The sequence below is a fragment of the Polyodon spathula genome, chromosome 7 (genome assembly GCF_017654505.1).
Source record: "Polyodon spathula isolate WHYD16114869_AA chromosome 7, ASM1765450v1, whole genome shotgun sequence".
NCBI lineage: Eukaryota > Metazoa > Chordata > Actinopteri > Acipenseriformes > Polyodontidae > Polyodon > Polyodon spathula.
This window is the reverse complement of record NC_054540.1, coordinates 59,537,441-59,564,858: the sequence shown is the minus strand read 5'-3', so window position 1 is coordinate 59,564,858 and position 27,418 is coordinate 59,537,441. Positions and strand designations below refer to the sequence as shown.

The 27,418-nt window shown below is 39.8% G+C and overlaps 1 protein-coding gene across 3 annotated transcripts; it reads left to right on the top strand.

Annotated features, from left to right (window-relative positions):
- Positions 1-4,050: 4,050 nt before the first annotated feature.
- LOC121318971 (synaptic functional regulator FMR1-like) lies at positions 4,051-17,856 on the top strand. 3 transcript variants are annotated; one of them, XM_041256211.1, is made up of 15 exons: positions 4,051-4,304; positions 5,452-5,504; positions 6,909-7,011; positions 7,472-7,543; positions 7,962-8,110; positions 8,383-8,476; positions 8,560-8,676; positions 9,008-9,178; positions 9,546-9,624; positions 9,804-9,913; positions 10,492-10,587; positions 10,990-11,188; positions 11,868-12,047; positions 12,282-12,364; positions 13,037-13,122. In XM_041256211.1, the coding sequence occupies exons 1-15, from the start codon at positions 4,242-4,244 to the stop codon at positions 13,040-13,042; spliced, it is 1,575 nt and encodes a 524-aa protein (XP_041112145.1). In that variant the 5' UTR covers positions 4,051-4,241; the 3' UTR covers positions 13,043-13,122. The 3 variants fall into 3 exon arrangements, with proteins under 3 accessions (XP_041112145.1, XP_041112144.1, XP_041112143.1); XM_041256210.1 differs by having other exon boundaries at positions 4,052-4,304; positions 6,909-7,002; positions 13,032-17,856; XM_041256209.1 differs by having other exon boundaries at positions 4,052-4,304; positions 13,032-17,856.
- The last annotated feature ends 9,562 nt before the right edge of the window (positions 17,857-27,418 follow it).

Genomic DNA, 27,418 nt, shown 5'->3' with positions numbered 1-27,418 from the left:
TCTGTGAACAGGGTTCATTACACATGACCTCGCCCTCTCCCTCACCCGCTGCCACGTGAACAGGGTTCATTACACATGACCTCGCCCTCTCCCTCACCCGCTGCCATGTGAACAGGGTTCATTACAAATGACCTCGCGCTTTCCCTCACCCGCTGCCATGTGAACAGGGTTCATTACACATGACCTCACCCTCTCCCTCACCTGCTGCCATGTGAACAGAGTTTGTTAGGTCATTATTCTTTTGTTTGGTTTGTTCTTGTCATTGTGTTTGCTTGTTCAGTTTGTTTCCCTCGTACTCTTTTGGTTTAGAGCTCTGCTGTACTGCAGGTGCACAAGCACTGCATGGCATACAATCTTTGTGATGCACGATGTGCAACTTGATTTATAGCACATTGGTAAGGGTATAAAAATCACATGACATGTAGTTTATAAGCCTCACAGGTCTCCTTTCACAGTACAATGCATTATAATATAGGGTTGAATGTTTTACTTTAAAACACTGACTTGGTAAATTTTATGGGTTAATTTGTCATGGTTTCTGCCCATGTGTACCTACAGAATCAAAGCAATTTAGCCAATACAGAAAACCCCTGTAATACACTGAATTGCAGATAATTGAATCCCTGGTTAACCAAGCATGAGACATTTCTTGTGAAAGAAAATACCAATTTGCATTATTTGCATTATTTGCATTAAAATGTAATGAAAGTGCATACTGCAATCAGGGCTCACCCACAATTTGCTTTTTTGATTGTTTTAAAATGTTTTTACCTTCGGCTTTGCAGTACTTTTTAACCACGTTCTTATTTATAGAAACTGCAAGGGCATCTCCAAACCTGCTTAGAATGTTATAAAAAAAAAAGAACATTTGAAATATAAACTAAAACTTGCTATTTTTTTTCCCCCAAGCCAGTTACAATAACTAGAAAACTTAGCACACAGCTAAAAGTCACAATGCATCTATTGGCCATAATCTTTGATTATGTGATTGTACCACTAGCACTGAGACTGGGATTGAAGGCGGCTGCTCAGTGGTCTAGGAATAGTGACCAGCACTTTATAATAAGAGGACACAAGTATAAGAAATAAGCCTAATTCTACAACTCACCACTTCCATTGACTTCCCTGGAAATCTGCAAGTCAACCAGAAGGAATAAAGAAAGAAACATTTTATTAAAATAAGATGAATTTCATAACGGCACGGGAACAGGTAATATTGAATAGAAATTGAGTCCAGGGAGTTGCATCTCATTTAGTGCATATTATAAAAGCAGCAGCTTTGTTTTTTTAGCTTCAGCAATATTCCCAAGTGTTCCAGTGGCTGATGAAAGGGAATCAGATTGAAAGGAAAGGGAATATCATATTGCAGAATAATATCACAGGGGTAACTTCATTTGCCAGATGTCTTTTTTTAGCTTGAAGATTTAATATATTTTCCAAGGTTTGCTCTCTCTCTCTCTCTCTCTCTCTCTCTCTCTCTCTCTCTCTCTCTCTCTCTCTCTCTCTCTCTCTCTCTTTCTCTGTCTCTCTCCTTTATTCCAGAAAATAGCTCTTGATAGAAGCGTATTTCAGAGACAAATGAACTGCGCATTTAATGTATTATGCATTTTTTTTTGGTTGTTTGTTTTGTTTTACTGTATATCATGTATTATGCATTTCTCTGTATTTAAAGTATTATGGATTTTCTTGTTGTTACTGCATCTTGTAAAGCGCTTTGTGATGGTGGGCCACTATGAAAGGCATTACATAAAATAAAGATTGATTGATTTATGTTTCCAAGCTTAAGATTAAAGAACATGGCCCAAAGGGCAGCAGATGCATTCCATCCAGTCTGAACTGGAATGTTACTGTTCAGAAAAAGAAAAGAAAGAAGACACGAACCCATCATCAAACACACACCGTCCAGGGCCAGTAGCAATGCTGGGCTTCTGCTAAAGATTTTAAACAAACAGGTATCTGTGCTAAAGCCTTGCTATTGTTGTCATAGCTAGGAAAGCACCATGTGGTTTTGCCAAGAGACAGAGCTCTGGACTTGTTTTTCCTAAACTCTGCAGTGAACGATTTTAAATCCTCAAAATTCTAGGTTAATATTCGCAATGTAAACGCCCTAGGAAGCACTCAAGTGTGAATGTTCTGTGCAGTGCTTGTTTAATTAAACTGGCCTCTGCAGACTTCTCTCAGCCAGGCCCGTGCAATCAGCCCGGTCCTCCGGTTGGCTCCCCCTGGAGCACAGTGTGTGTGTCCCCTGGGGGCCTGGTTAAATAAAGGGAACTCTGATAGAGGCTCACTGCACTGGCAGCTACCCTGCATTGGGGAGCAAAACTGGGTGAGTCAGTGGTATCTGATAGAAAGGTATTGCTATGAGTAAGTGTGGTTGCAATAAAGAAAGATGCTAAAAATGCACCGATAAATAATTCATGCTTTTCCAAGCCCTCCAGTTACATCTCAGACTCAAGCCCTTAACACAGCACCTTCATTTCAAACCGCAGGAATCTATGACTGCCACAAGAGGGCGGGCTCTTATATATTCAGACAGTGAATGCAGAAACAAAGAAAGAAAATGAAATGCCTTTACCACATCCATAAACTGTTCTGTTTTCAAAAATATCCAGTATCTTGCTGATAGAGTGTGTTATAAAAGGACACAGGTTTATTCTGATATCAATTCCTAATCAAAGACATGAGCATTATCTATGACAAAGGGAGGCCCCAGTTAGCCAGTCTGTGATTAGATTGACACACATACAACTATATTAGTCATAAATAATGAAATAAAAAATAGATAGATATGATGCATTAAATTATTAAACTGTGCAAAAAAGGCGTCATATGTGTTTTTTTGTTTTTTTACATTCCCTCTATAGTGACACCAATAGCAAGATGCAAATGAATCCGGCAGTTTATTGTTACCAAAGCTAATATTGAGGATAACCTGGGTTGGGATAACCCAAGGGGTTCAATGCCTGCTTTGTAAGAGCGTTGGTTGTGCGTTCTCATTCTATGGGGTTATGGGGACACCTGGTGGTAATCAGGTGTAATTGAGTACCTAGAATGTACTGCAGACTCCAGTCCCAGGTGTAATAAAAAAAGGTGCGTTTATGATACTTTAAACAACATAATAATACCTGGATCCATTAATTGAAAGTGTATTTTATTCTTATTATTATATTACAGATTATTATGCATATATCTAAAATGAGATCATAATAATAATAATAATAATAATAATAATAATAATATCTTGTTCCATTAATTGAAACAAACAAACAAAGAAAGACACAGACGGCCGTGTATATGTCTAAAATGACGGCAAGGCTTTTTATATGACTGTGATGCTTTATTCATATTTTTTTTTCAAGGCTGTTGGCAAGCGCTGCATTGTAAAGAAGACTAAAGAGTATTGATCGAAAAAAAAAAAAAAGATGTACACAGAACAGTTTGCCACCGAATGACTGATTGTGTTGGAAGTCTTAAGTCTTCTGCAATACTCTTAAACGCACTTAATAACACCAAGAACACTACTACTTAAAAAAATGGGTCTGCTAAAATGAATGTCATGCCGGTTGAACCTGGCATAAAAGGCATCATCTATTCTCAACCCGAACCAAAACTACATACTGGCGTTATGTAACTCGTACACGCGGTATAAAGGCCGACTTTGGGACTGTGTCTTGTGCTGCAATGCGTTCAGGTCGGTGCTGGGTGTCTTAGCAGGACCACACCCAACCCAAAACGCCGAATCGATTGCCATAGCAACCATCTCCCGTTCTGCTATCTCTCACGATCAAGACCCGCCCACCTAATCTTCTAACTGGCTAATTCCTGAGGTAGCCTCTCGCATTCCGTTATACGGTTGGTTATCGGCATTGTCAGTCTTTGCGGTAGGTTAAGGGTTGAGAGTAGAGGGGTCGAAACTGTTTTCATTGTGGCTCAGACATAATAGTCTGTGTAGGTTATCAACAATAGCACAGAGAGCCAGGATGGCCGGCACAAGGCTGTAGTGTCGCCTGCTACCTCGCAGTGTGACAGGGGCGAGGAGGGAGGCTCTACAGCAGCCCCTCCCGAGCAGCTGGTGAGCGCTGTGCGGAGACGGGATATGTGGCTTTCACTTTCTCTTCTTCAGAAAGCTTAGGGAAAAGGCTGATCGGGGTTGCCTCTGTAATAGGAGGCAGTGCCGAGGAAAAAGGGGTGGGTGTTTCCAGGGATATCAGCAACGTACTCGACTCTTTTTTTATGTTTTTATGGCAACAGTCATGGATGAGTTAGCTGTGGAAGTCCGGGGGACCAGTGGAGCTTTTTACAAGGTATCTGGCTAAGTAGGCCTTGCGTGTGTTCAGATTATAGACGGTGTTGTTGTCATTTGTTAGATAAGTGGCCACGAAACTCGTGGCTGTTTAGGCATACATCAAATAATTTAAACTCCAACCCAGCCGTGGTAGAGACAGTAAGCAGGCCTTGTTCTGTGTGATTACAAACAAGCAAGCGCCGTTGTTATGGAAATTAATCTGGGCCTAGTATGTACTGCTCTGTGATGTATTATTCACCGAATTAAAATGATAATATAGAATCCCAAAAACAAAAGAGAAGATCCTCGTTTAAATAATAAATCAAAGAAACATAACGGCGCAACCTGCTCTGTATTGTTTGCTTTAAACTCAACTGTACACGCCTTTATTATTTTAACGTCCGAGAAGTCAGGATAGTCCAGTTACCTAATTATTATTATTAGTCGTAGTAGTATTAATAATAGCACCACTGGTTCATTACTTCTGCTGCAGGAAGATAACAATTCGTATTCGTGTGTTCCTGGTTGTGCTTTTAATATTGAATCACATTACTGTAGGCTAATTATCAACAGGAAATATTGTGACCCATCAATGTGTATTATTTATGATTGTGAAACGGTTCCAGAGCAGGTTCAGCGATACTTCTTTCTGCAGGGTTTGTACAGGACAGGGTTTATACCTGTATAGTATAACCAAATATGATGACATGTCTCATTTAAAAGTCCCTGTCTGTACATTGTTGTAACTAGGGGTCTGGATGTCTTGAAAACACAATCCACTTATTTCTGCTATTAAATCAGCTCAATATCTTTTCAAAGTTGGTTATTTGGAAGTGTAAGATGTGTATGCCAGCTTGTTCCCTTCTGTCACTTTATTTCACAGCTCTTCAGAACAATGATACCGTCGTTAACACAGCCATTGCAGTTATGGATTGCACTTCGAAGTGTTTTACTTCCATCATTTCTAATACAGCTGAGGTTTCACAAGTCATGAGCAGTATGGTTCTTACCACCAGGTCTTTACTGTATGTGTTGGCTGCTGGGTTATTAGAGTGCATCCCTCTGTCAGTATTTCTAAAACCAGCAACACACTGCTGCGTTAAATTAAGTTTGCTGTTTGAAAAGGCTTGACTTGCACAAATGTTCATTAAAAAATTGTTTTTCAGGCATTTGTGACGGATGTACATGACGATTCTGTGACGGTAACGTTTGAGAATAAGTAAGTAGTGTATATATTTTCTTTTAAAGTTCCAGGCTATGATAGAGTATTTGCAGGTACTCTGTGGAATCCAGCCTTGTCCAGTATCTTCTTACTGTACTTTAAACTTTTCTAAATCTGTTTGTAATAGTATACCAGTGGTGTGGTATGTCAGAGAGAAGCATGTACTTGTGATTGAAAGGAAATCTGTTGAGTGTTTTAGTAACCCACAGGCGATACAGTTACTATCAGAGAACATGGTGCTGTAGCTGAACTTTATTTAGCTGAAGCTCATTGTTAAAGATAGTCTTACATGTGTATATTTTAATTTGGCTTTGTGTGTGTGAAAACAGCTTATTTCATGATTTCTTATTGGCAACACTGGTCAAGTTTCTCATTCATTTTGCACTTTTTTTAATGCAGGTCGTAGTTATAGTTTTTACAGCCTCCTATAGATCTGGTTTATTTGGTTACAAATGCTGTAAAATGACTATATAAAAAAAGAGAGAGAAATAAATAAATACATTTCATGAATACTGTGGCCTACTACAGTAGAACCACAGAGTTATGAACTGATTGGTCTACCAAGCATTCCACTTTCAACCACACGTATGCACTCAATCATGTGTGCAATGCAACCAAATAGGCACTCCTTTAAGCGGCGTTCAGGTCACAGAATGCAAAATTACTGTACCAACAAATGTATCCAGAAAGGTGAGGCAGATTTCAAAGCAAGCACTGGCAATTTTACTAGAAACATTTTAGTTTTAAACAGGTTTCTGTATTTTTTTCAAGCCAAAGGAGCCAAGCTTCTCGAATGCATTTTGTTTAAAAACAAGAGCTACATTAATCCAGGTTTTCAAGGACGTTTAAATCTGTGTTTTTGCTGTAGTTACAATTTCAATGGTAACTTAAATGTAACCTTTTTTCTATTTATAGTACTGTTTTAAAGACTTTAGAACCATAACAATATGAGTATTGTATTACTGTACTGTATCCTTGTGTTATTCATCAGATTGAGGATATCCACATTTAATAAAACCATTGAAAATTCAGTTTTCAGAGTTAGACATTTCAGACTTACAATGAACGTCCATTCCCAAGGTGTCAGTAACTCCCAGGTTTTACTGTACATGGTGTAGTGTGTTGGTGTGTGGGTTTGTGTGTGGGGCCATACATGTTCTCTTTTACGTAGCAGATTGTAAAATGTTAATGCTGTCAGTTTTTACTCTCAAATCTTGTTTGCATCCAAAACCTTTCCTCTCTCTGCATTGAGTTTAAAAGGAATAATTTCTAAATGTAGTCAAGGTTGCTGTCGTCCTTCCAGTTCTGTAGCCTTGCCCTTCTCCAGCTGCTTGATTCCTGCACCTCTTCTGCTTGAATCACCTCTCTGTGTTAGTAGCAGCCTGATTCTGTTCTGTTCAGTTGGCAGCCAGAGAGACAGATTCCCTTCAGCGATGTACGATTCCCTCCACCTTCGGGATTTCAGAAAGACATAAGCGAAAGCGATGAAGTAGAGGTATGTGCTGTAAGTAGTAGTCAAGTATTTTCACTTTACATTACAGATGGAATTAAAAACATATACTTTTATCATATAGCTGTAAAGGGGTTTATGGGTTGATTAAACCTGCTGACCGGGATAAGCCAGTACTGGGTTTTATTAAAGCATTTTTCAGCAGCAATGACTCTCCCTGGATTCCGGTAAGCACCTACCCATTGCTCCAAAATGCTCTAATAAAATCCAGTGGTGGCTTGCTTATTTATTGTCTGTCCAATAAATTAGACCAAAAACATATTAGGGTGGTTAAAGTCTGCTTTGTAAGCAAACTCAGCTGTAATTCTGTATTGATTCAGAAAGTGTCTTGCTGTCTGTCAGTTTTGACATCTGCCAGTGCAAGACACAGTCTAGCTGTCACAGTAATTGTATCTTTGTATGCTTTCAGTGAAAACTCCCAGTTGTTGTAATCATTGCTGTACAATTGTTCTAGGTTTATTCCAGAGCAAATGACAAAGAGCCCTGTGGTTGGTGGCTTGCGAAAGTCAGAATGGTGAAGGGAGAGGTAAGCTACCAATACAAGTGTATCATGTGTTTTATTTTCTTGTCATCTGTCTTTTTTTTTTCTCCCAGTTGATTCTCATAAATCCTGCAGAAACTTGAAAAAGCCTCATTGTTTGTACCTTGGTTAGAAAGAGTAAAGTTGAATTCAGGTCTCACTAGCCGCGGCGCGGTGGCTAGGTGTGTTTGTATTTAATCAATCACATGTAGTTATATTGTAATAATATATTAAATATATTAGATATATATTTATGTCGTATATATATATATATATATATATATATTAAATATATAAATTTAAAATACATTTTAAGAAATAATCTAGTCATTCGTGGTAAATGCATTGCCTTGTCAGGGCTTTTTATATTAATCCTTGTGACTGATGAAAATACTTTTCTTACTATCTTTTATTATCATTTTAGTTTTATGTTATAGAATATGCTGCTTGTGACGCTACCTACAATGAAATTGTCACAATAGAGAGGTTGCGACCCATCAACCCAAACAAGCCAGCAACGAAAGACACCTTCCTCAAGATCACAATGGACGTGCCCGATGACTTGCGCCAAATGTGAGTTGATTTCAAAATATGAGTCTGTGTAACTGGATGGTAAAACCAATTGTTTTTTCCTAGTAAAACTAAAGTGAAAAGTAATGTGAGGATGACACCCTATTCTTGTATTACATCAACCTTGCCATGAAATGCATTGTTTAGTTGAACTGCAGTAACTGGGGCAGCATAGAAATGTTTTTGTTGTCATAACGGTGTATCACAACGTCTATAGTATGATGTTGGATTTTCCTGTTGTACTGCTCAGGTGATCACTTCTGTTTTTTTCATAGGTGTGCAAAGGAATCTGCACATAAAGATTTCAAAAAGGCAGTTGGAGCATTCAGTGTAACATACGATTCAGATACAAATCAGCTGGTTATTTTGGTGAGCTTTCTTTGCTACATTTTCAATCGGTGTTCTTTCATTTCCATCCTGTGTCTGAATGCAATTTATTCTCTGTTCTACAGTCCATCAGTGAAGTGACAACAAAGCGAGCGACTATGTTAAGTGACATGCATTTCCGAAGCCTGCGCACAAAGTTGTCCCTAATGATGAGGAATGAAGAAGCCAGCAGACAGCTAGAGGTGAGAGAATTACAAGGCTTTCTTGTCAAAGGAGTTTACTTTAACAAGAAATGAGAGATGTAAAACGCTTATCAGTGTCTGAATGTTGCATGCCCCCCCCCCCATCTCCCGTATTCATGGCTTGCAAACTTGCAGCCAAAGATATTCTAGAATCAAGGTCATTTGGTGGATCTTCACCTTGCCATTCTTGATCACGTCACTGAAACGCAGTAAGTGCATGTTCTGTGCTCAGATATGCAAGCTCAAACCACTAGTCTGGATGATAAAACTGACCTTCACGACAGGCAGGTGCTCATCCCAGTGTTTTGCTCTCCTGGCTTGTGTTACCCAGAGCTCCCGGCAGCTGGCCTCCCGTTTCCACGAGCAGTTTGTTGTGCGAGACGATCTCATGGGTCTGGCCATCGGTACTCACGGGGTCAACATCCAGCAGGCCAGGAAAGTGCCTGGGGTGACCACCATCGATCTGGACGAGGAGACCTGCACTTTCCATATCTACGGAGAGGTACAATTCTCATTTTTAACACTGCCATGTAGTCATATAGTATACTTGGGGGCTAACTGTAGCCAACTTGTATCTGTCGTCCGTTGACTGTGACGGTTTCAAACGATTCTCACAAATTTGATGAGATCAAAACTGATGTGGTGATGTTGCATTACCTCTTCATATTGGGAACGTTTCTGGAAAATGCACCTACACAACGAGCTGTCAGGAAAGTTGCTTTTGCATGTAAATGACACAAGGCCATTTGAACAGCCTTGTGTTCTCAACTCTCAAGCATTTTTTATAGGTGAAGCAATTTGCGTGGTGGTTATGCTTTTTTCAGTGTTCAGTGCTTTCATGACTGCTTGTAATAAATGTTTTTTTCTAGGACCAAGAAGCAGTAAGAAAAGCCAGAAGTTATTTGGAATTTTCTGAAGATGCGATAAAAGTACCAAAATATTTAGTAGGTAAGATGGAGGGGCTGGGTGTTTAGCAAAGAAGAGTTGTATGTTCCTTTGTGGTTTTTATTTAGGCAACATTCCTGCAGGAACAAATTCTACCAAAAGTAGTACTTGCCAGGAATATAGCTTGCTGAATACATTTCTTCCTTCCCATTTCTTCCCTCCCCTGTCCCCCTCCTTTACAGGAAAAGTTATTGGGAAAAATGGAAAACTCATTCAGGAGGTCGTGGATAAATCCGGAGTAGTTCGTGTTAGAGTTGAAACTGAGAATGACAAAAAAAATCTACAAGATGAAGTAAGGGAGCTCTTTTATTTGTTTTCTTTGTTGCTGTGGAATCTGGTGAAGTTTAACTCCTAACTGCAGATGTCACAAGTCCAACCCACTTTTATAGGAAAGATATCTCCACTCAAAACAGCAGGCTACTAAACAAACCTAATATAATCATACTTTGTCTGTTTGTACTGCCTTTCTATTGTGAGACACTGAAACTATTTCATTAGTTGTGCTTGGATAGTTCTATAAGCATACTTCATCCCACCATTCAAACCAGGAACTTCATGGTAATTGAATCATCGCCACACTTGTCTGCATTGTATTGCTCTCCTGAATATACTCAATCCAACACATTTTATGAGCAACAAAGAATGATCAGTTGTCTCATATAGATGTGATGTTACTACCGTTGGCTACATTTTCTGAATTTTTTTAAATCAATGAACTATTTAGGAAATGAGATGGTATATGGTTTCAAAACAACAGTAATTTAGAAACAAGAAGTAAGAGTTTGTGGAAAAAAAGGGTTTTTGTGTTTCAAACCCGTCTGTTCTTGTGACTTGGTTTATTCTCTCTTGCTGTGTTTTTTTTGCTTTCAGTTACTGCAGGGCATGGTATCGTTTGTGTTTGTTGGAACAAAGGACAGCATCTCCAATGCACAAGTTCTTCTGGACTATCACCTCAATTACTTGAAGGTTTGGGTTTTTTTGGTCACATTTATTAAAATGTACGCCTAGTTTCTTATATGGGAGGGGAGTATTCATTATTGTCAAGTAGGAGACATACACCTTGTGGCATTAACCCAAGGCGGCTTTCTTAAGGAATTGTAAATACAGTTGAAAGATGTGCTGTTTTAATGTGGCATTGGTGTATCGAGCTTTGAGCGAGTACACATGAAGGACTCTTGACATTAATGCTTGAGGCTTTGTTCAGACGAAGCGCAGATCTAAAATTCTTACCTTTTGATGATTATTTTTCTCATATATTAAAAAAAAAAACACACAACATCTTGGGTTTCCTGCACAATCTGAGAAAGTAATCAGTGGAATTGCTGGTACTGTGCTGAGGAAGCTGATCTGTGGTTCTCTGTGTTTTAGGAGGTAGACCAGCTCCGTCTGGAGAGGTTACAGATTGATGAGCAGCTGAGGCAGATCGGGGCAGGGGGTTCCAGGCCCCCAGCAAGCCGCTCCGATAAAGACAAGACTTTCAGCGCTGACGAGAGTGTGGGTCCAGCCCGCGGAGGAAAGCCCTTCAGTGGGAGGGGCCGTGGTAGACGTGGGCCGAGCTATGCGTCAGGTATCCCAGTCACTGTCCAGCACCATATCGCACATTAATCGGATGGTCCATTTGGGTTTTGTGTTGGATTGTAGTCCATTGGATATTATCGCCAATGTTTTTATTTTTATTAATTTTTTTCTCACAGTTGTCTAATGTTGCCCAAACTTTTATAACCAGGAGGGCATTTGCAGCCAACAGCTGCAACCTGGATACTGGAACAGCATCATTATAAAACTGAACAACTATTGATAATGCTCTTTAAGCCTGATATCTGGTATTAACTATTGTCTAAGTTGCTATTTCAGGTTTGACACACGCATCCACAATGTTCTGAATTCACAGCCTAGCCTTGTATTTAATGTATTATGCTTGTATGTAATGTGTTTGCATTGTTTTTTACTGTTTGGATTTAATGTACTGTGTCCTGTATTGAATGTATTATGCATTGTTCCTCACTATCTTGTGAATCGCTTTGTGATGGTGGTCCACTGTGAAAGGCTTTTTATAAAATAAATATTGATTGATTGAATATAGGATGATTTTTAGAATTTAATTAAGAGCCTGCAGATGTTCCATTTTTGCCTTGGGGGTTGCTTATGTTGATACCTGAACTCTGTTACACAAACTGTAAAGTAATTTAGTAATCCAAGCAGAATTAAAATAACCCACAAGCTATGTAAAAACACATTCTTTTTAGGCACCAACTCTGAAGCCTCCAATGCATCTGAGACTGAGTCTGATCACCGGGACGAACTTAGCGACTGGTCACTGGCACCAGCGGACGAGGAGAGAGACAGCGTCCCTCACCGTGGCGACGGCCGCAAGCGGGGAGGAGGGGGCAGAGGCCGAGGGGGCCGAGGCCGGGGAGGGTACAAAGGTCAGTGAAGCTCGGGTGGCGTAAGAGGGTTTTATCTGGTACTGACATGGAACTGACTGTCTGCAGTGTGATTCCAGTGTCACCTTGCACAGCTTTTCAGATGGAATAGGAAGCTGCTGTTGTAATGGCATCAAATAATAACGAAACGGGAAAGGGTTAATCTTGTGACTTAGCAGCTGATGTATGAAAGAGCTGAATATTCAATGTTCTTGCATTTATTTATTTTTTTTTCAGGAAATGAAGAAATGCAGTGGAACGAAACGCGGCAGCGCAACCCTAAAGACCCCAAATCTAGGCCTCCAGAAGACTCTCTGCAGGTAATGTGCATTTAGCAGACAGACGGAGATTTTGGTAAGGTAATCTATCTGTCAGTGTCGGTGATCAAGCAGACAAGAGAAGCAAGCGTAGCTTCAGAGCAGCATTTTTAAGTGAGTTGTTTCAAGGTGGTACAGTTCAGGTTGCTTTTGTTACAGAAATATTCATATTGGTGTGAACTACTAACTGGTGACTTCTGACACCTCAAAACTAATGGCTTGCTGCTCTTTGCAGTAAAGCAAAACTGACTGTATATGTGTCAATATAAACATCGCCCATAAAGCAGCAACATTTAATTGTCGATATTACCTTCTGTCTGGTACTGTATTCAGGGATTGTAGCAATATGTGCCATACTGCAGTGCCTGCTGTGTGACCAATCCAATCCAAAGCAAAGCTATGGAGCAATCCAAGGAGAAAGTATCTGCTGACATCCATAGTAGGTTTACGTTTGCCTTCGGTGTTCAACTCTTGCATAAGCCTGTGAGTGACCAATGCAACTAGTGGGTACTAGCTAATAAAGTTTTCTTTGTATTACTGTTAAAGCACCGTTCATCACACAGTTTCTTTTTTCAGATGGGACAAGCCTAACAAACAAATATGGGTTGTTTGTAACGTATTGCTGTATGTGAAATCCATCTTTATTAATTCGAGGATCCTCCTGTTGCAGATCAGAATTGACAGCAACAATGAAAGGAGTGTGCACACTAAAGCATTCCACGGTCCCTTCACTGAGGGCGACAGCAATGGCAGCAACCGGCCGCGGCCAGGCAGGGAGCGCGCTCTGAAGAAGGACAAGCCCGATACAGAGGCAGGCAGGGAGCGCGTTCTGAAGAAGGACAAGCCCGACACAGAGGCAGGCAGGGAGTGCGCTCTGAAGAAGGACAAACCCGACACAGAGAGCCCCCGGGTGCTGCTGAATGGAGTGTCGTAGAGGCTCTGATCTGTGTCGCATGTTCTGTAATGTTTAATTTAATCCAGAAGCTTCTTCATTAGAGAAAGGTGTTAGGCCAAAGAGATTCAGATCGGTAGGGCTGTCACAAGACCTGAAATAAGCACACTGTTTAATTGTGTTTAAACATTTAATGACTTTTTGCAGCAGGTACAGAGGGTGAGTTTGTTTTTGTGTTTTTAGATTTTCTTTCTCTGGGATTATAGGGGTGATGCTGCAGTTGTATCAATAAAATACAGCATGTCAGCTTTTATTACCTAAAGGTAAAGTACAAAAAGCATACACTCTTTAAATCCGGTCATTGCTGTTGTCTGTGCATTGTGTAACTTCACAAAGCAATTTTACACCCTTTCCACATGTAATTAATTGAGAGGCGCTTAATGACACTGTTCTTATACCATGATACTGTTCATCATTCCACCACCATGTCACATGTGTTTCATGTCCTGTGTCACCTGTGGTCCACATAGTCTGTTGTGGTGGACCGTGTTACAATGTGATGTAACAGCTGTCGCATCATTTATCAAAAAAGACAAAATCCTGAATGATCTGTGCCTTTTAAATATAGCTTGGATGGTAACTTTGTTATTGGTGGATGTATAAATCAGGGAAGAAGAATTAGAAAACACTAATGTAATATACTTGTATGTAGAGAACTTGTTCAACCATAAAACAATCTTTCTTGAAGAGTGCATGCTTTTCGTATATATATTTTTTTTTAAACAAAATAATAAAGCATCCATCAAGGCAGCAGAATCATCTTGTTTTTGCACTGAAGTCTTATAGAATAGTGTTCTAAAAAGAGGGAAGTTTTTTTTTTTTTTTTAATTGTTTTGCTTTATTTTATTTTGTTTTTTTTCAAGCTGGGGTACTGTCCTCTTTGGGAGTTAGAAAGGAGAGTTGAGTAATGCTAAAGCAGATCTGCCTCCCAGTGTTATGGTTCGGAAGTGATGCACTCAGATGAATGTGTGAAAGTCAGCTGCTAAGCATAAATGATTCCCGTTTATGTCTGAAGTTTTGTCCCAGTTTGTTTCCAAGGGTGTTGGACGTTTCTTAGGAACTTCTTCTTAACTGTATTATCTTGTTATGATAATTTGTGTATCAAAATAAAAGCAGCGGGGGAAATGCTATGTAGCTCATCATTCCTCATTTAAAGGCGTTGTCCTACACTGCTTTTGTGAATGAGGCCCAATTCCCATTACCCCTGGCAGTGTAAGGATGAGTAAAAGTTCAGGATTGCCCGGTTGTATTGCACACCATTAGTGATTCTCAACAAGAAATTGTTCAGTGGTGCCGGCGTCTCCAGAGCAGGAGGACGGATATATTCAGCTTGGTTCAAATTATTAATGGGAGCACTTCTTCCTAGTTGAGTGGGACTGACAATGTGCAGCTGCTTTTGTTGAGCAGCAGTAATGCTGTGAGGTAGGTAGCCTGAAGCCTTAAGGTCATTATAAGATGCACTGTGACATTAAAAGTGATGTTTTATATACTGTATAGAATAACTGCGATTTCTAAATGTAGTCTGGGTTTGGGTTGCACTACGACACTTCACTTAAAATCCCAATTCTGTGGTTGGATTTGGTTGATAGCACTTGCCCAGCTCATAAATACTGCAATGCCACTTGGCATGATTTTCCTCTTGTTTTACAAATTTCTTACTTGGATTTCACATGCACAAGACTGCTGATTTTTTTTTTTTTTTTTAATGTTGCCACCATCATCATAGGGGTACAAAACAAGTAATAATAAAACAAAGTTTTCCTTGAGTAGAATTTTTCGGCATTGGGAAACCAATAAATCTAATCTTTTTATTTAGTGATGTGCGGTTGTATGTTTTTATTTTTAAATACATTTTACATACAAAATAAAAAAAAAAAAAACATTTTACTTTTTTTAAATGAATAAATGTGTAACATCTGCAGCAGCCTATGAGGGAGTAATCTATCTGCAGCAGCCTATGAGGGAGTAATCTATCTGCAGCAGCCTATGAGGGAGTAATCTATCTGCAGCAGCCTAGGGGAGAGTAATCTATCTGCAGCAGCCTAGGGGAGAGTAATCTATCTGCAGCAGCCTAGGAGAGAGTAATCTATCTTGAAGGCTGGTATTGTGTTCTCAGTGTGGTTTCGATATTGCGCATGTTCTATCTGTGCTCCCACCGTTACCCCACATCACCACTTTGTCAGTAACACTGAAGCACAAAGAAGATGAAACATTGCAACTGCTACTGCCTCTTGGTGCTGTGCTGCTATTTTTGGATAATAAAAACATTCTGGTATTCACAAGTTTAAGGCATGTGAAAATGTTATGTGTAACAATATATTATTTCTGATTAAGTACTTTAAATGAACTTCATCTCGTGAACCTCTCGCACTTTTACTGCACAGGTCCAGATCTGGGGAAGTAATGTTTTAGAATTATTTTCAAATTCTGTGTATCCACTAGAAGTAGTGTAAGATATTTAACATTCTTTAGTATCTCTAGATTCAATGCAATGCACTTGTGTGTTTCAAACCTTGGTATTTATTTGTGTTTACCTGATGCATCCAGGTGCACAGGAAAACAATACATTTGGGTTTGCTGTATTACAGTTGCGTACTTTTACTCGGTAATTAAGCGGTGCTATGTTGTAAAGAATATATTTTGGGCAAATTTAGTGTCTGGGCTGCTGAATCCCATATGTGTCACCAGTTTCGTGTAAAAAAATAACTCTGATTGTTTATTTCTGGTATTATTATTATTATTATTATTATTATTATTATTATTATTATTGGATCAGATGCATTAAATAACCATAAACAAAATATTGCAGCAGACTGCACTTTTTAAAAATACATCAAATGTCTTCAAAGCGTTGCCAAACAACCATGATTTTTAGTTATTTATTTTGGGAATATAGTGGAAATGAAATAATAATAATAATAAGAATAATATGTTTTTTGCAACCATTATTGTAGGCTGTTTCATTTTTTTTTTTTTTTTTTTTTAATACTGTAGATAATTAACCAAGGTAGATGGCCTTGTTTGTAGCTGCACTTGGGGTAATTTTTTTCTCTGTACATAGTAGCTGAACCAGATTGCTTTTATGTTGACATCGTTTGGTTATAGTGCAATATATTTTGTATGTAAGCAGTTTCAATAAATAAAGGTTGATCTTCCTCTGCTAAGTGAAGTTTTTTTTTTTTAATATGGAATACACAAAACCATTACATAATGACTGGGAGAACAGATGCGTTGAAATGCAGTAGAATAACCCTAACGTTCAATTATTGTACAGAAGGCATGATATGACATCCCAGTTGAACACACTGTACTGGTAGGAGTGTAGAAAACCTGGACTCATTCACATCATCCTTAAAACTGTATTTACAGTATGACTATTGATTAGGGAAATGTGGTTTCATTTGATGAGTTTTCTATTTCCAATGTGCGCCTCGGGTTTAAGACAGTGGAGAGATGTCATAAGTTGTGTGTAGCATGTGATACTTCTGTGGCAAGTCCCAAAACATGTTGTCATTGGACTAGTTGAATTGTTATTCAGAACATTTAATACAGAAGCTGTTGTATTGCTGTGAGGCTCTTGATTCTACTGTTAGGATGGATTTGTGTGTGTGTGTGTGTGTGGTTATAAAATGTATTGCAGTCATGAAACCACCGTAGCCCAAAGCATACTGCTTTGTATTCGTTCTTCATCTCTTGTAAAGTCACAGTCCCTTTGGTAATAATATTCCAGCAGTTTGCAGGATATTAGTACTCTGAGGGTGTTGAGGGTGGTGGGATTTTATTTTATTTTATTTTATTGTTTGGTTTTGTTTTACTTGCTAGGTTCCCCGGGAATTATTGCAGCAGAAAACAAAGAATAATTAAAAAATGGCTCTTTTGAAATCCCCCTTAGCAATTCTACTCATATTAAAAATGTAAAAAAAAAAAAAAAAAACACAACTATAAACCTTTTGTATTGCAAGTTAATTCCAGAGCTGTGAAGACCCCGGCTATCTAAGGAGTTCTGTCTTGTCTTCCCAGTGGTTTGGATTGTCACGTACTTGTTCGGTTTGGGAACTCTTGTTAAGACCGTGTGCTGCTTCTGATGTTCAGGCCAGACCAGACCAGACATCCCTTGATTAAAAACATTAATTCCAATCCCTGGGTTCTCATGCCTTAATAAAGTAACACTGCATTGCGTGGGCTGTAGATGTAATGCATATGTGTATACAGTAGTTACTGAAAGTGCAAAATGGATGGTGCAGTTTGAATGTCACAATGTAACTTATGATGTCACAATGCAATTTTATGATGTAAATCGCATGCACTGTACATGGCTATGTTAGATGTGTTTTACATGTATCTCATTTTGATTGTAAATTTAAAAACAGTAATTTAATGATTAGTTCATGGCTTTCATTACTAACCCATGATATTCTGGTTACTATTCATGTTCTCAAATAGATGTATTTTACAAGTCAATAAATGGCCTTTTGTTACAGTATAAATATGCACTTAAAATGCCAAATACTGGATAATTAGAACAGATACATTATCATACTGCAGTATGGAGTTCAAATATATTTTCATGTATTATTATTATTATTATTATTATTATTATTATTATTATTTATCGCTTTTGTATTATGCATCTTATCTTCCATGCAGTGACTGACAATGTACCGGTAGTTTTAAAAAGGTGTACAGCAAGCCATATGTAAGCAGTAATGAATGCGCTTCTTCAGTCTGTGGCACTTTCACAGTCACCACAGGCTCTGATTGTTCCTATTGAGAAATAAAAAGTAATTTACAGTATGTGTTGTACAGTGCTGTCTGCCGCACAGTTGATTGGAAACGGGCACATCTGTTTTCTGCAGACCTGGCCGGTGCTTGATACAGGTACGGTATTACACAGTCAATTTAACATGTTCAGAGATTGGAAGAAAGACTTGAAATGGTTGCAGCATAGGAATAGAATTGGGCACACAGTAGAATATGGAGATGGGTTTATAAAGGTTAACGGTACATTGTCGAAAGTGTGTTTGTTCAATTTGTCTTGCAGGAAGGAGAAAGCCGAAGATGTCCACAAACCAACGAAAGCGAAGTTTAGTTTTGAGCATTTATGTGTGTAGCCTGTGGAGTTTATGTGGTGAGTTCCAGAATTGTTTTAAGTGTGGATTTTAACTAAAAGGTTGTATGTTTACTAAGCAAATGGTGTTCATCAGTAATCATGATGTGGAATGTTTGGAAAGTTCAGCAGAGATGGAATCCTGGATCTGGAGAGTACCTCCATTCCAGCAGGGTGCTGGAATTCTGCATCTGGAGACTATCTCCATTCCAGCATCTGGAATCCTGCATCTGGAGACTATCTCCATTCCAGCAGGGTCCTGGAATCCTGCATCTGGAGAGTACCTCCATTCCAGCAGGGTCCTGGAATCCTGCATCTGGAGAATACCTCCATTCCAGCAGGGTCCTGGAATCCTGCATCTGGAGAGTACCTCCATTCCAGCAGGGTCTTGGAATCCTGCATCTGGAGAGTACCTCCATTCCAGCAGGGTCCTGGAATCCTGCATCTGGAGAGTACCTCCATTCCAGCAGGGTCCTGGAATCCTGCATCTGGAGACTATCTCCATTCCAGCAGGGTCCTGGAATCCTGCATCTGGAGACTACCTCCATTCCAGCAGGGTCCTGTCATTTTACTCCTGTATTGCAACAGGAGTCAATTGTTTCCATTATACAACTTCTGGGTTCTTCAGCAATGTTACTTAAACAGAAAGAGCATCTTACTTGAGCTTCACATGGTTTCTGTATTTCTAAATCGCTAACCTGGACACCTGTCTCTCATCATTGCTCCTGTTTTGCACTTCTCAGGTGTGCTCTTTTACCAGTTCCTCTCTAGTTACTTTGAGAAACAGCTGCACCCAGCAGACCCAGCACATGCCAGAGTCACCAGAGGAGAGCCTTTCTCAGATTTATTTTAATCCAAAGAGTAAGAAGAAAACTTTTTTTTTTTCTTAGACTGCATATATTGTATTGCTTTACTGATAGCTCGCAAGCATCCTTTTATTGGTGACTTCCTTTTAATACTGTCAGATATTGCAGTGTTTTTTATCAATGCTGTCCGATTGTTGTCTGAACCCCCAGAGTGTCTCGGATTTCCTCTGTACCTTTAGATAATATTAAAGTTTATTCATCTCCTTCACCCTTTTATAGTTTGTGATCCCAAGAACCCAGATCGGAAATTCTGCCCTAATGCAGCAGAAGAAAGAAACAAGACTATCTGTGCTGGCCAGGAGTGCTGCCCTGGTCCTGATTACAGCTTCTCAGCCTAATTCCAGACAGTAAGAACCAATTCCACAAAACCACCACCTGATTGGAGAGGTACAGGGTATTGGATTCAGCTTGGCACTGACAAACATGAAATTGATCTCCACTCGCCATGTGCGGCAGGTGCGTGTAAAGATTAATATCAACGCCAGTTCTCTTGTTTGCATATTGCGGTAAAAAGAAAACGATGGGATTATTTTATAGAAGTGTGCCATTAATTCAGATCGGCCTCAATCCTTTTTGGCTCTCAGCTTTGAAGATCTCTGCATTAGACCAGGGGACTCTAGATGCAAACTAATGCACTTACTTGAGCAACCCCTACAACCAGTATCTGACATCTGTGCCTCACCTGCTGACCTCATGCCCATACCGGCAGTGCAATCCCTATATTAGCATGTCTGTGTAAGATGAACTGGATTCCTGATTGCACCATTCAGGGTGTTCATTTTTCTCTGTTTGTAACGTGTTTCAGCAAAGCAAAGCAAAAGAGGCCAGGCAGAAGGCAAAGGAGCCCGATGAAAACATCGGCAGCTTTGTGTTGGACCTGCTCAAGGAGGAACAAGGTGAGGGTGTGACACACTGCACTGCAACCCACAGTGAGCAAAGCTACACTGCACCGCAACCCACCGTGAACAAAGCTACACTGCACTGCAACCCAGAGTAAACAAAGCCACACTGCACTGCAACCCAGAGTAAACAAAGCCACACTGCACTGCAACCCAGAGTAAACAAAGCCACACTGCACCGCAACCCACAGTGAACAAAGCTACACTGTACTGCAACCCAGAGTAAACAAAGCCACACTGCACCGCAACCCACAGTGAACAAAGCTACACTGCACTGCAACCCAGAGTAAACAAAGCCACACTGCACTGCAACCCAGAGTAAACAAAGCCACACTGCACTGCAACCCAGAGTAAACAAAGCCACACTGCACTGCAACCCAGAGTAAACAAAGCCACACTGCACTGCAACCCAGAGTAAACAAAGCCACACTGCACTGCAACCCAGAGTGAACAAAGCCACACTGCACTGCAACCCAGAGTGAACAAAGCCACACTGCACTGCAACCCAGAGTAAACAAAGCCACACTGCACTGCAACCCAGAGTGAACAAAGCCACACTGCACTGCAACCCAGAGTGAACAAAGCCACACTGCACTGCAACCCAAGGTGAACAAACCCACAGCTACAGAGAATTCTGTTAACTGTATTTAAATGAAAACATTTCAAAGTGAACTTTTCACACATTCATGTTTTCTATTTCTTTTTCCCAGGTAACAATGGAAGTGAATCTTCAGGCTCGGGCTGCAATTGATCCGCAAGGTGCCGGATGCTCCTGGCAGGCTGTGTTGTAAAAGAGCAGCGTTCTTATACTTCCACTAACTCCCCTTCATGTGTTCCACAGTGAACTATTGATAAAGGGTTAAGAACATAAGAACATAAGAACATAAGAACATAAGAACATAAGAACATAAGAAAGTTTACAAACGAGAGGAGGCCATTCGGCCCATCTTGCTCGTTTGGTTGTTAGTAGCTTATTGATCCCAAAATCTCATCAAGCAGCTTCTTGAAGGATCCCAGGGTGTCAGCTTCAACAACATTACTGGGGAGTTGATTCCAGACCCTCACAATTCTCTGTGTAAAAAAGTGTCTCCTATTTTCTGTTCTGAATGCCCCTTTTTCTAAACTCCATTTGTGACCCCTGGTCCTTGTTTCTTTTTTCAGGCTGAAAAAGTCCCTTGGGTCCACACTGTCAATACCTTTTAGAATTTTGAATGCTTGAATTAGGTCGCCACGTAGTCTTCTTTGTTCAAGACTGAACAGATTCAATTCTTTTAGCCTGTCTGCATATGACATGCCTTTTAAGCCCGGAATAATTCTGGTCGCTCTTCTTTGCACTCTTTCTAGAGCAGCAATATCTTTTTTATAGCGAGGTGACCAGAACTGCACACAATATTCAAGATGAGGTCTTACAGTGCATTGTACAGTTTTAACATTACCCTTGATTTAAATTCAACACTTTTCACAAGTATCCGAAAGCCTTTTTTATAGCTTCCCCACATTGCCTAGATGAAATTTCTGAGTCAACAAAAACTCCTAGGTCTTTTTCATAGATTCCTTCTCCAATTTCAATATCTCCCATATGATATTTATAATGTACATTTTTATTTCCTGCGTGCAGTACCTTACACTTTTCTCTATTAAATGTCATTTGCCATGTGTCTGCCCAGTTCTGAATCTTGTCTAGATCATTTTGAATGACCTTTGCTGCTGCAACAGTGTTTGCCACTCCACTTTTGTGTCGTCTGCAGTTTGCTTACCCAGAATCTAAATCATTAATGTAGATTAGGAATAGCAGAACAATAGCCTGTGGTACACTGGTTACCACACATTCTGAGGTTTTTCCTCTAATCAGTACTTTCTGTTTTCTACATGTTAACCACTCCCTAATCCATGTACATGTGTTTCCTTGAATCCCAACTGCGTTCAGTTTGAGAATTAATCTTTTGTGCGGGACTTTGTCAAAAGCTTTCTGGAAATCTAAATAAACCATGTCATACTTTGCATCGATGTTGCATCCCAAAAAAATCAAGCAAGTTAGTTAGGCACGACTAAAACCATGTTGACTGTCTCCCACTGTTACCATATAGGTAATTTTCCATTTTGGATCTTATTATAGTTTCCATAAGTTTGCATATAATAGAAGTCAGGCTTACTGGTCTGTAGTTACCTGGTTCAGTTTTGTTTCCCTTTTTGTGGATCGGTATTACGTTTGCAATTTTCCAGTCTGTCGGTACCACCCCTGTGTCAAGAGACTGCTGCATGATCTTGGTTAGCGGTTTGCATTTCTTTGAGTACACTGGGAGGATCTCATCCGGCCCAGGGGATTTGTTTATTTTAAGAGCTTTAACACTTCTGCCCAGTTATGCTAAAGTTATTTAAAACTGGATAGGAACTGGATGAATGTGGGGCATGTTGTCAGTATCTTCCTTTGTAAAAACTTGTGAAAAGTAAAGTTTAACATATTTGCTATTTTTTTTTCTTCCTCTACGATTTTGCCATTTGTATCTCTTAAACATTTAATCTCCTCTTTGAATGTTCTCTTGCTGTTGTAATATTGGACAAAACATTTTGGAATTGGTTTTAGCTCCCTTAGCAAGGTGTACTCTTTCTGTGAACTTTCTTTTTGGTCCTTTTTTAATGCTCTGTAAAGTGCCTTTTTTCGCTGAATATTTTTTTTAATTGATCTATTAAACCATTTTGGCAATTTAGTTTTACATTTAGATTTGTCTACTTTAGGGATATAATTGTTTTGCGCCTCTAGTACTACATTTTTGAAGAACAACCATCCTTCTTCTGTGGGTGTTTTCTCTATTTTAGTCCAATCTACTTTTCACACCTTCATAGTTTGCTTTTCTAAAATTGTAAACCTTAGTTTTAGTCTTTACTTTTGAGGATTTAAAAAACACTTCAAATGAGACCATGTTGTGGTTTGAGTTTGCCTGGTTCTCTGACCTCTGTTTTAGTTATTCTATCTTCGTTATTTGAAAAGACTAAATCAAGGCATGCCTCCCCTCTAGTGGGTGCCTTCACAAATTGTGTTAGGAAGCAGTCATTTGTCATTTCCACCATTTCTATTTCATCCTTCGCCTACCCACCGGGTTTTCCCATTTTATTTGGGGGAAGTTGAAATCCCCCATTAGTATGGCTTCTCCTTTGCTACACACATTTCTAATGTCATTGTATAACAGATTATTGTGGTCTGAATCTGGCGGTCTATAGCATGCTCCTATTATTATGCCCTTTGAATTTTTGTCTGTTATTCTGACCCATATTGATTCGGTTTTATTTTCTTTGTCCAGGTTTAACACCTGGGCTTCAAGACTGTTTCTTATGTATAGCGCTACCCCTCCTCCTCTTCTGTCCTGTGTCTTTCCTATACAGTGTATACCCACAAATATTATATTCGTCCATCACTCTCAGATGTTTCTGTAACACCTATCACATCATAGTTACCTGTTAGTGCAGTAGCTTCAAGTTCTAGAATTTTGTTTCTGATACTTCTAGCATTTAGATAAACACATTTAATGGTTGTCTTACCTGAGTTGTTGTTCTTGTTTTGATGCGGTCTCCCTTCTGTTTTTTTGTTGATTTCTCCCCCCTTCCTTTCTAGTTTAAATGCTTCCGAACCTGCTCGAGGATCTTTTCTTAAAGCTACAGGTGTATGCGTAGATCTACTTGTCTGCTGAGGGCTCTGCGGGGATCTGATGTGTTGAGCTCCTTCATTAATCACTGCGTTGGACCATGCACTTGTCATTTTCCTCAAACTAAAAGTGCCTGCATAGTTGCTATCACAGTTTATATATACAATCCCTGTTGAGGCGCCTGCCTTCACTGTGCCGTACTGTTTGAAGAGAAAGACTGCTGGAGTTCCACAGGGTGTGTTGTTACGAGCCCTTCCTTCACCTGTAGTTAATTCAGACACTCAAAGGCTCACAGTGATGTTGTTCTTGCTCTGCTTGTGCAGAACCCTTCTACAGCTCTGTAAAGCCCTTTCATTCGCAGCAGAGCGTCGCTGCATCACAATTGAAATGTATTTTACTTTAAACACAGTTATTAAAGGATAAAAGCTTTTTTATTTATTTTTTTATCGACATTGGCCCATGCATGCGAGCTCTCTCAGCTGTTTCAATCAAATTTTGTTCTGCTCCTCCAAACACCTTGCAATTGCATTTACTGAATACACAAAGCAGAGAAATAAATCAACTGCAAATAGATTAAAACAGGAGCTATGAAGATTAAGTGCTGCCTCGCAAATAAACATTTTGGTACAACTGAAGGGAATAATGTTCAGTCTGCTGAGTGCAAAAGAGGACCTGGAATTTTCCATTTTCAATTACTTTTCTGTGGTTTACCAACCCGCAGATGTATGAAGGGGCACACAAGGGAAGCTGTCAGTAAGTTCCTAGCAAGGATATACGTGTTTCTTACTGTACAAATCACAGGGGGCAGAACCATGAAGAAAAGGAGGTCCCTATGACCTAGACCCACAACATATAGAACAGCATCCTGGACCACAAGCCCATTCTGAGTCTCATTAAAACCAGCATCGCTGCACGCTGCACTGTTCTCAGACCATACCTCATTTCAAGCCACTGCTGCACACTGTGATAGCCTGCAGTGAAATGTTATTACATTCAGTGATAATGATTCATGCATATCAGAATTGTTCTTCAGTGCAAAAAAAGTGCTCCGTACTGTGCCATGCCTGTGGTGTATTAAGAATTCAAAAGAGCATGGTGGAAAAAGGCTCAAGGCAATACAGGTTTCAAATTGATGCAATTGGGTAGTCTGGCCACTGGGTGGCATCCTTGTAAAGATATTGCAAGAGCAGTATACAGTACAGAGAGCCATGCAGGCTGTACAGATGGTGCAGTGATCTTCCTGCTCACGTCCCAGTCTCTTTGAATGGAGCCGTAGTGGTTCCTGCCTGACCTCTGCATACTGATCCAAGCCAATTAAGCCCAGGAAAAACTCAAACTCTTCCTGTGCCGGTCTGTTTGTGATGCGGAATCAAAGCTGTCATTCCTATATTCCAGAGCCTCGTTTTGGGTCTTGCAGCAGCAGGGAGTTTAAGATGAGTGTGCCCTGTGCTTTACCAGTCACTAATACTATGACTCACTCCTGCGAATACACACGACTACAATCTGTCTGCCTTCCCCAGAGCTGAGCCTGCTAGTCTCCAGTGTAATGGATGTATAGGAAATTGATGGCAGCACTTAAAACTGTGCCTCGAGTAACATTTAATTAGAATATGTAGTGACAGCCGTACTTCAGTTCAGTCACTAACTCTGTTATTAGACAGTGTACGTTTATTTCTATAACAGATGGTCATTGTAAAGATATATTTTGGTATAAACCAGCTGGGTATATTTTGTAGGCAAGTCTGTTCACCCCTTGTGTTTTACATTGTGATTGGAAATCTTTTCGCATGTTTATATTATTGGTAAAGTTCAAGCTCTATTTAAACTTGACCCTGAAGCACATTTAGAAATAAGTACATAAGAACATAAGAACATAAGAAAGTTTACAAACGAGAGGAGGCCATTCGGCCCATCTTGCTCGTTTGGTTGTTAGTAGCTTATTGATCCCAAAATCTCATCAAGCAGCTTCTTGAAGGATCCCAGGGTGTCAGCTTCAACAACATTACTGGGGAGTTGATTCCAGACCCTCACAATTCTCTGTGTAAAAAGTGCCTCCTATTTTCTGTTCTGAATGCCCCTTTGTCTAATCTCCATTTGTGACCCCTGGTCCTTGTTTCTTTTTTCAGGCTGAAAAAGTCCCTTGGGTCGACACTGTCAATACCTTTTAGAATTTTGAATGCTTGAATTAGGTTGCCACGTAGTCTTCTTTATTCAAGACTGAACAGATTCAATTCTTTTAGCCTGTCTGCATATGACATGCCTTTTAAGCCCGGAATAATTCTGGTCGCTCTTCTTTGCACTCTTTCTAGAGCAGCAATATCTTTTTATAGCGAGGTGACCAGAACTGCACACAATATTCAAGATGAGGTCTTACTAGTGCATTGTACAGTTTTAACATTACTTCCCTTGATTTAAATTCAACACTTTTCACAATGTTGCCATGGTTTAGATGTCGCACAGTGATGTCCAAATACGTGAGGGTTGAAGTGCTTCTTATTTTGAGCATGCGACACAAAAGAAGACAACAAAAGTCATTAAAGATCTGGACTTGCTGCGCTTGTAATCAACCCAGCAACACGACACGTACTCCAAACGCATCTCGCTTTTCCAAATCTTCCGATTTGAAGAGACGGCACTCTCTCCTTTTTTCTTTCAGATTGCTCACTCTGCGCTGTTGTTCCTGGAAGCGCTCTGTCTCAGTCTCCCTCTCTTTCCCCAGACATTCATCTTCATGTCGCCCCTGTCAGCCTCCCACCCCCCTCTGGAACTCTGAACTCTGGAGGAGGATAGAGCCATGCTATTGGGGGTAAAGATAATGCTGACCAACACCCCGACCTTCATCACAGGGCAGTGCACGTGTGACAGCTCCTACTTTCATCAATCCCGTATGTTCGGGGATGTTATCTTTCTGAATACATAAGCCCTTGTTGGACTGCCTGATGATGCTATCAGCTCACCTGCAGAGTCAACAGGCAAAACAAAATTTAAGCCACATTTACAGATGCTACTAACACTGTGATTCCCTCGCTCATCTATCACAGAGACTCGGACACTAGTGCACCTGGTCGCTGATTCTGCAAGTACTGGATATACACCACTGCCACCTGCTGAACACTAATCAGTATCTTCCTGTGCCTGTTGGGCTTTGTTTTGTGTGCAATTGCATAATAGTTAATTTTTTAATTAATTAATTCAAACCTTTAGATTTTTATTTATTTATTTATTTATTTTTTTTTAAGTGTGGAATAACAGTAAATAATGTACATCTGAAGCACAGACTCCTGCTTGTAAACCAATTCTATTTTAACATTCTAAAGATGTTCACAGCCTTTGTTTGCCCAGGTGTCCTGGCTGTAAATCCACATGGGGACGGTGCTTTTGGAAATTAAAAGGATATTTTGTGGTATGTGTCACTACTACCGTACCGCAAATCTGTTCCTACTGGAATGAATCAAGCTGGAGGAACACATCCGTATTTATTAAAGTGAAAACAAAGGCTTTATTTGAAAGAAATAAGGGAAGTAGTAGCTGAGGACACAGGGGTTTCCCAGAGTGTGCTGTTGTGTTTTTAGTCTTACAAACCCAGTATTAT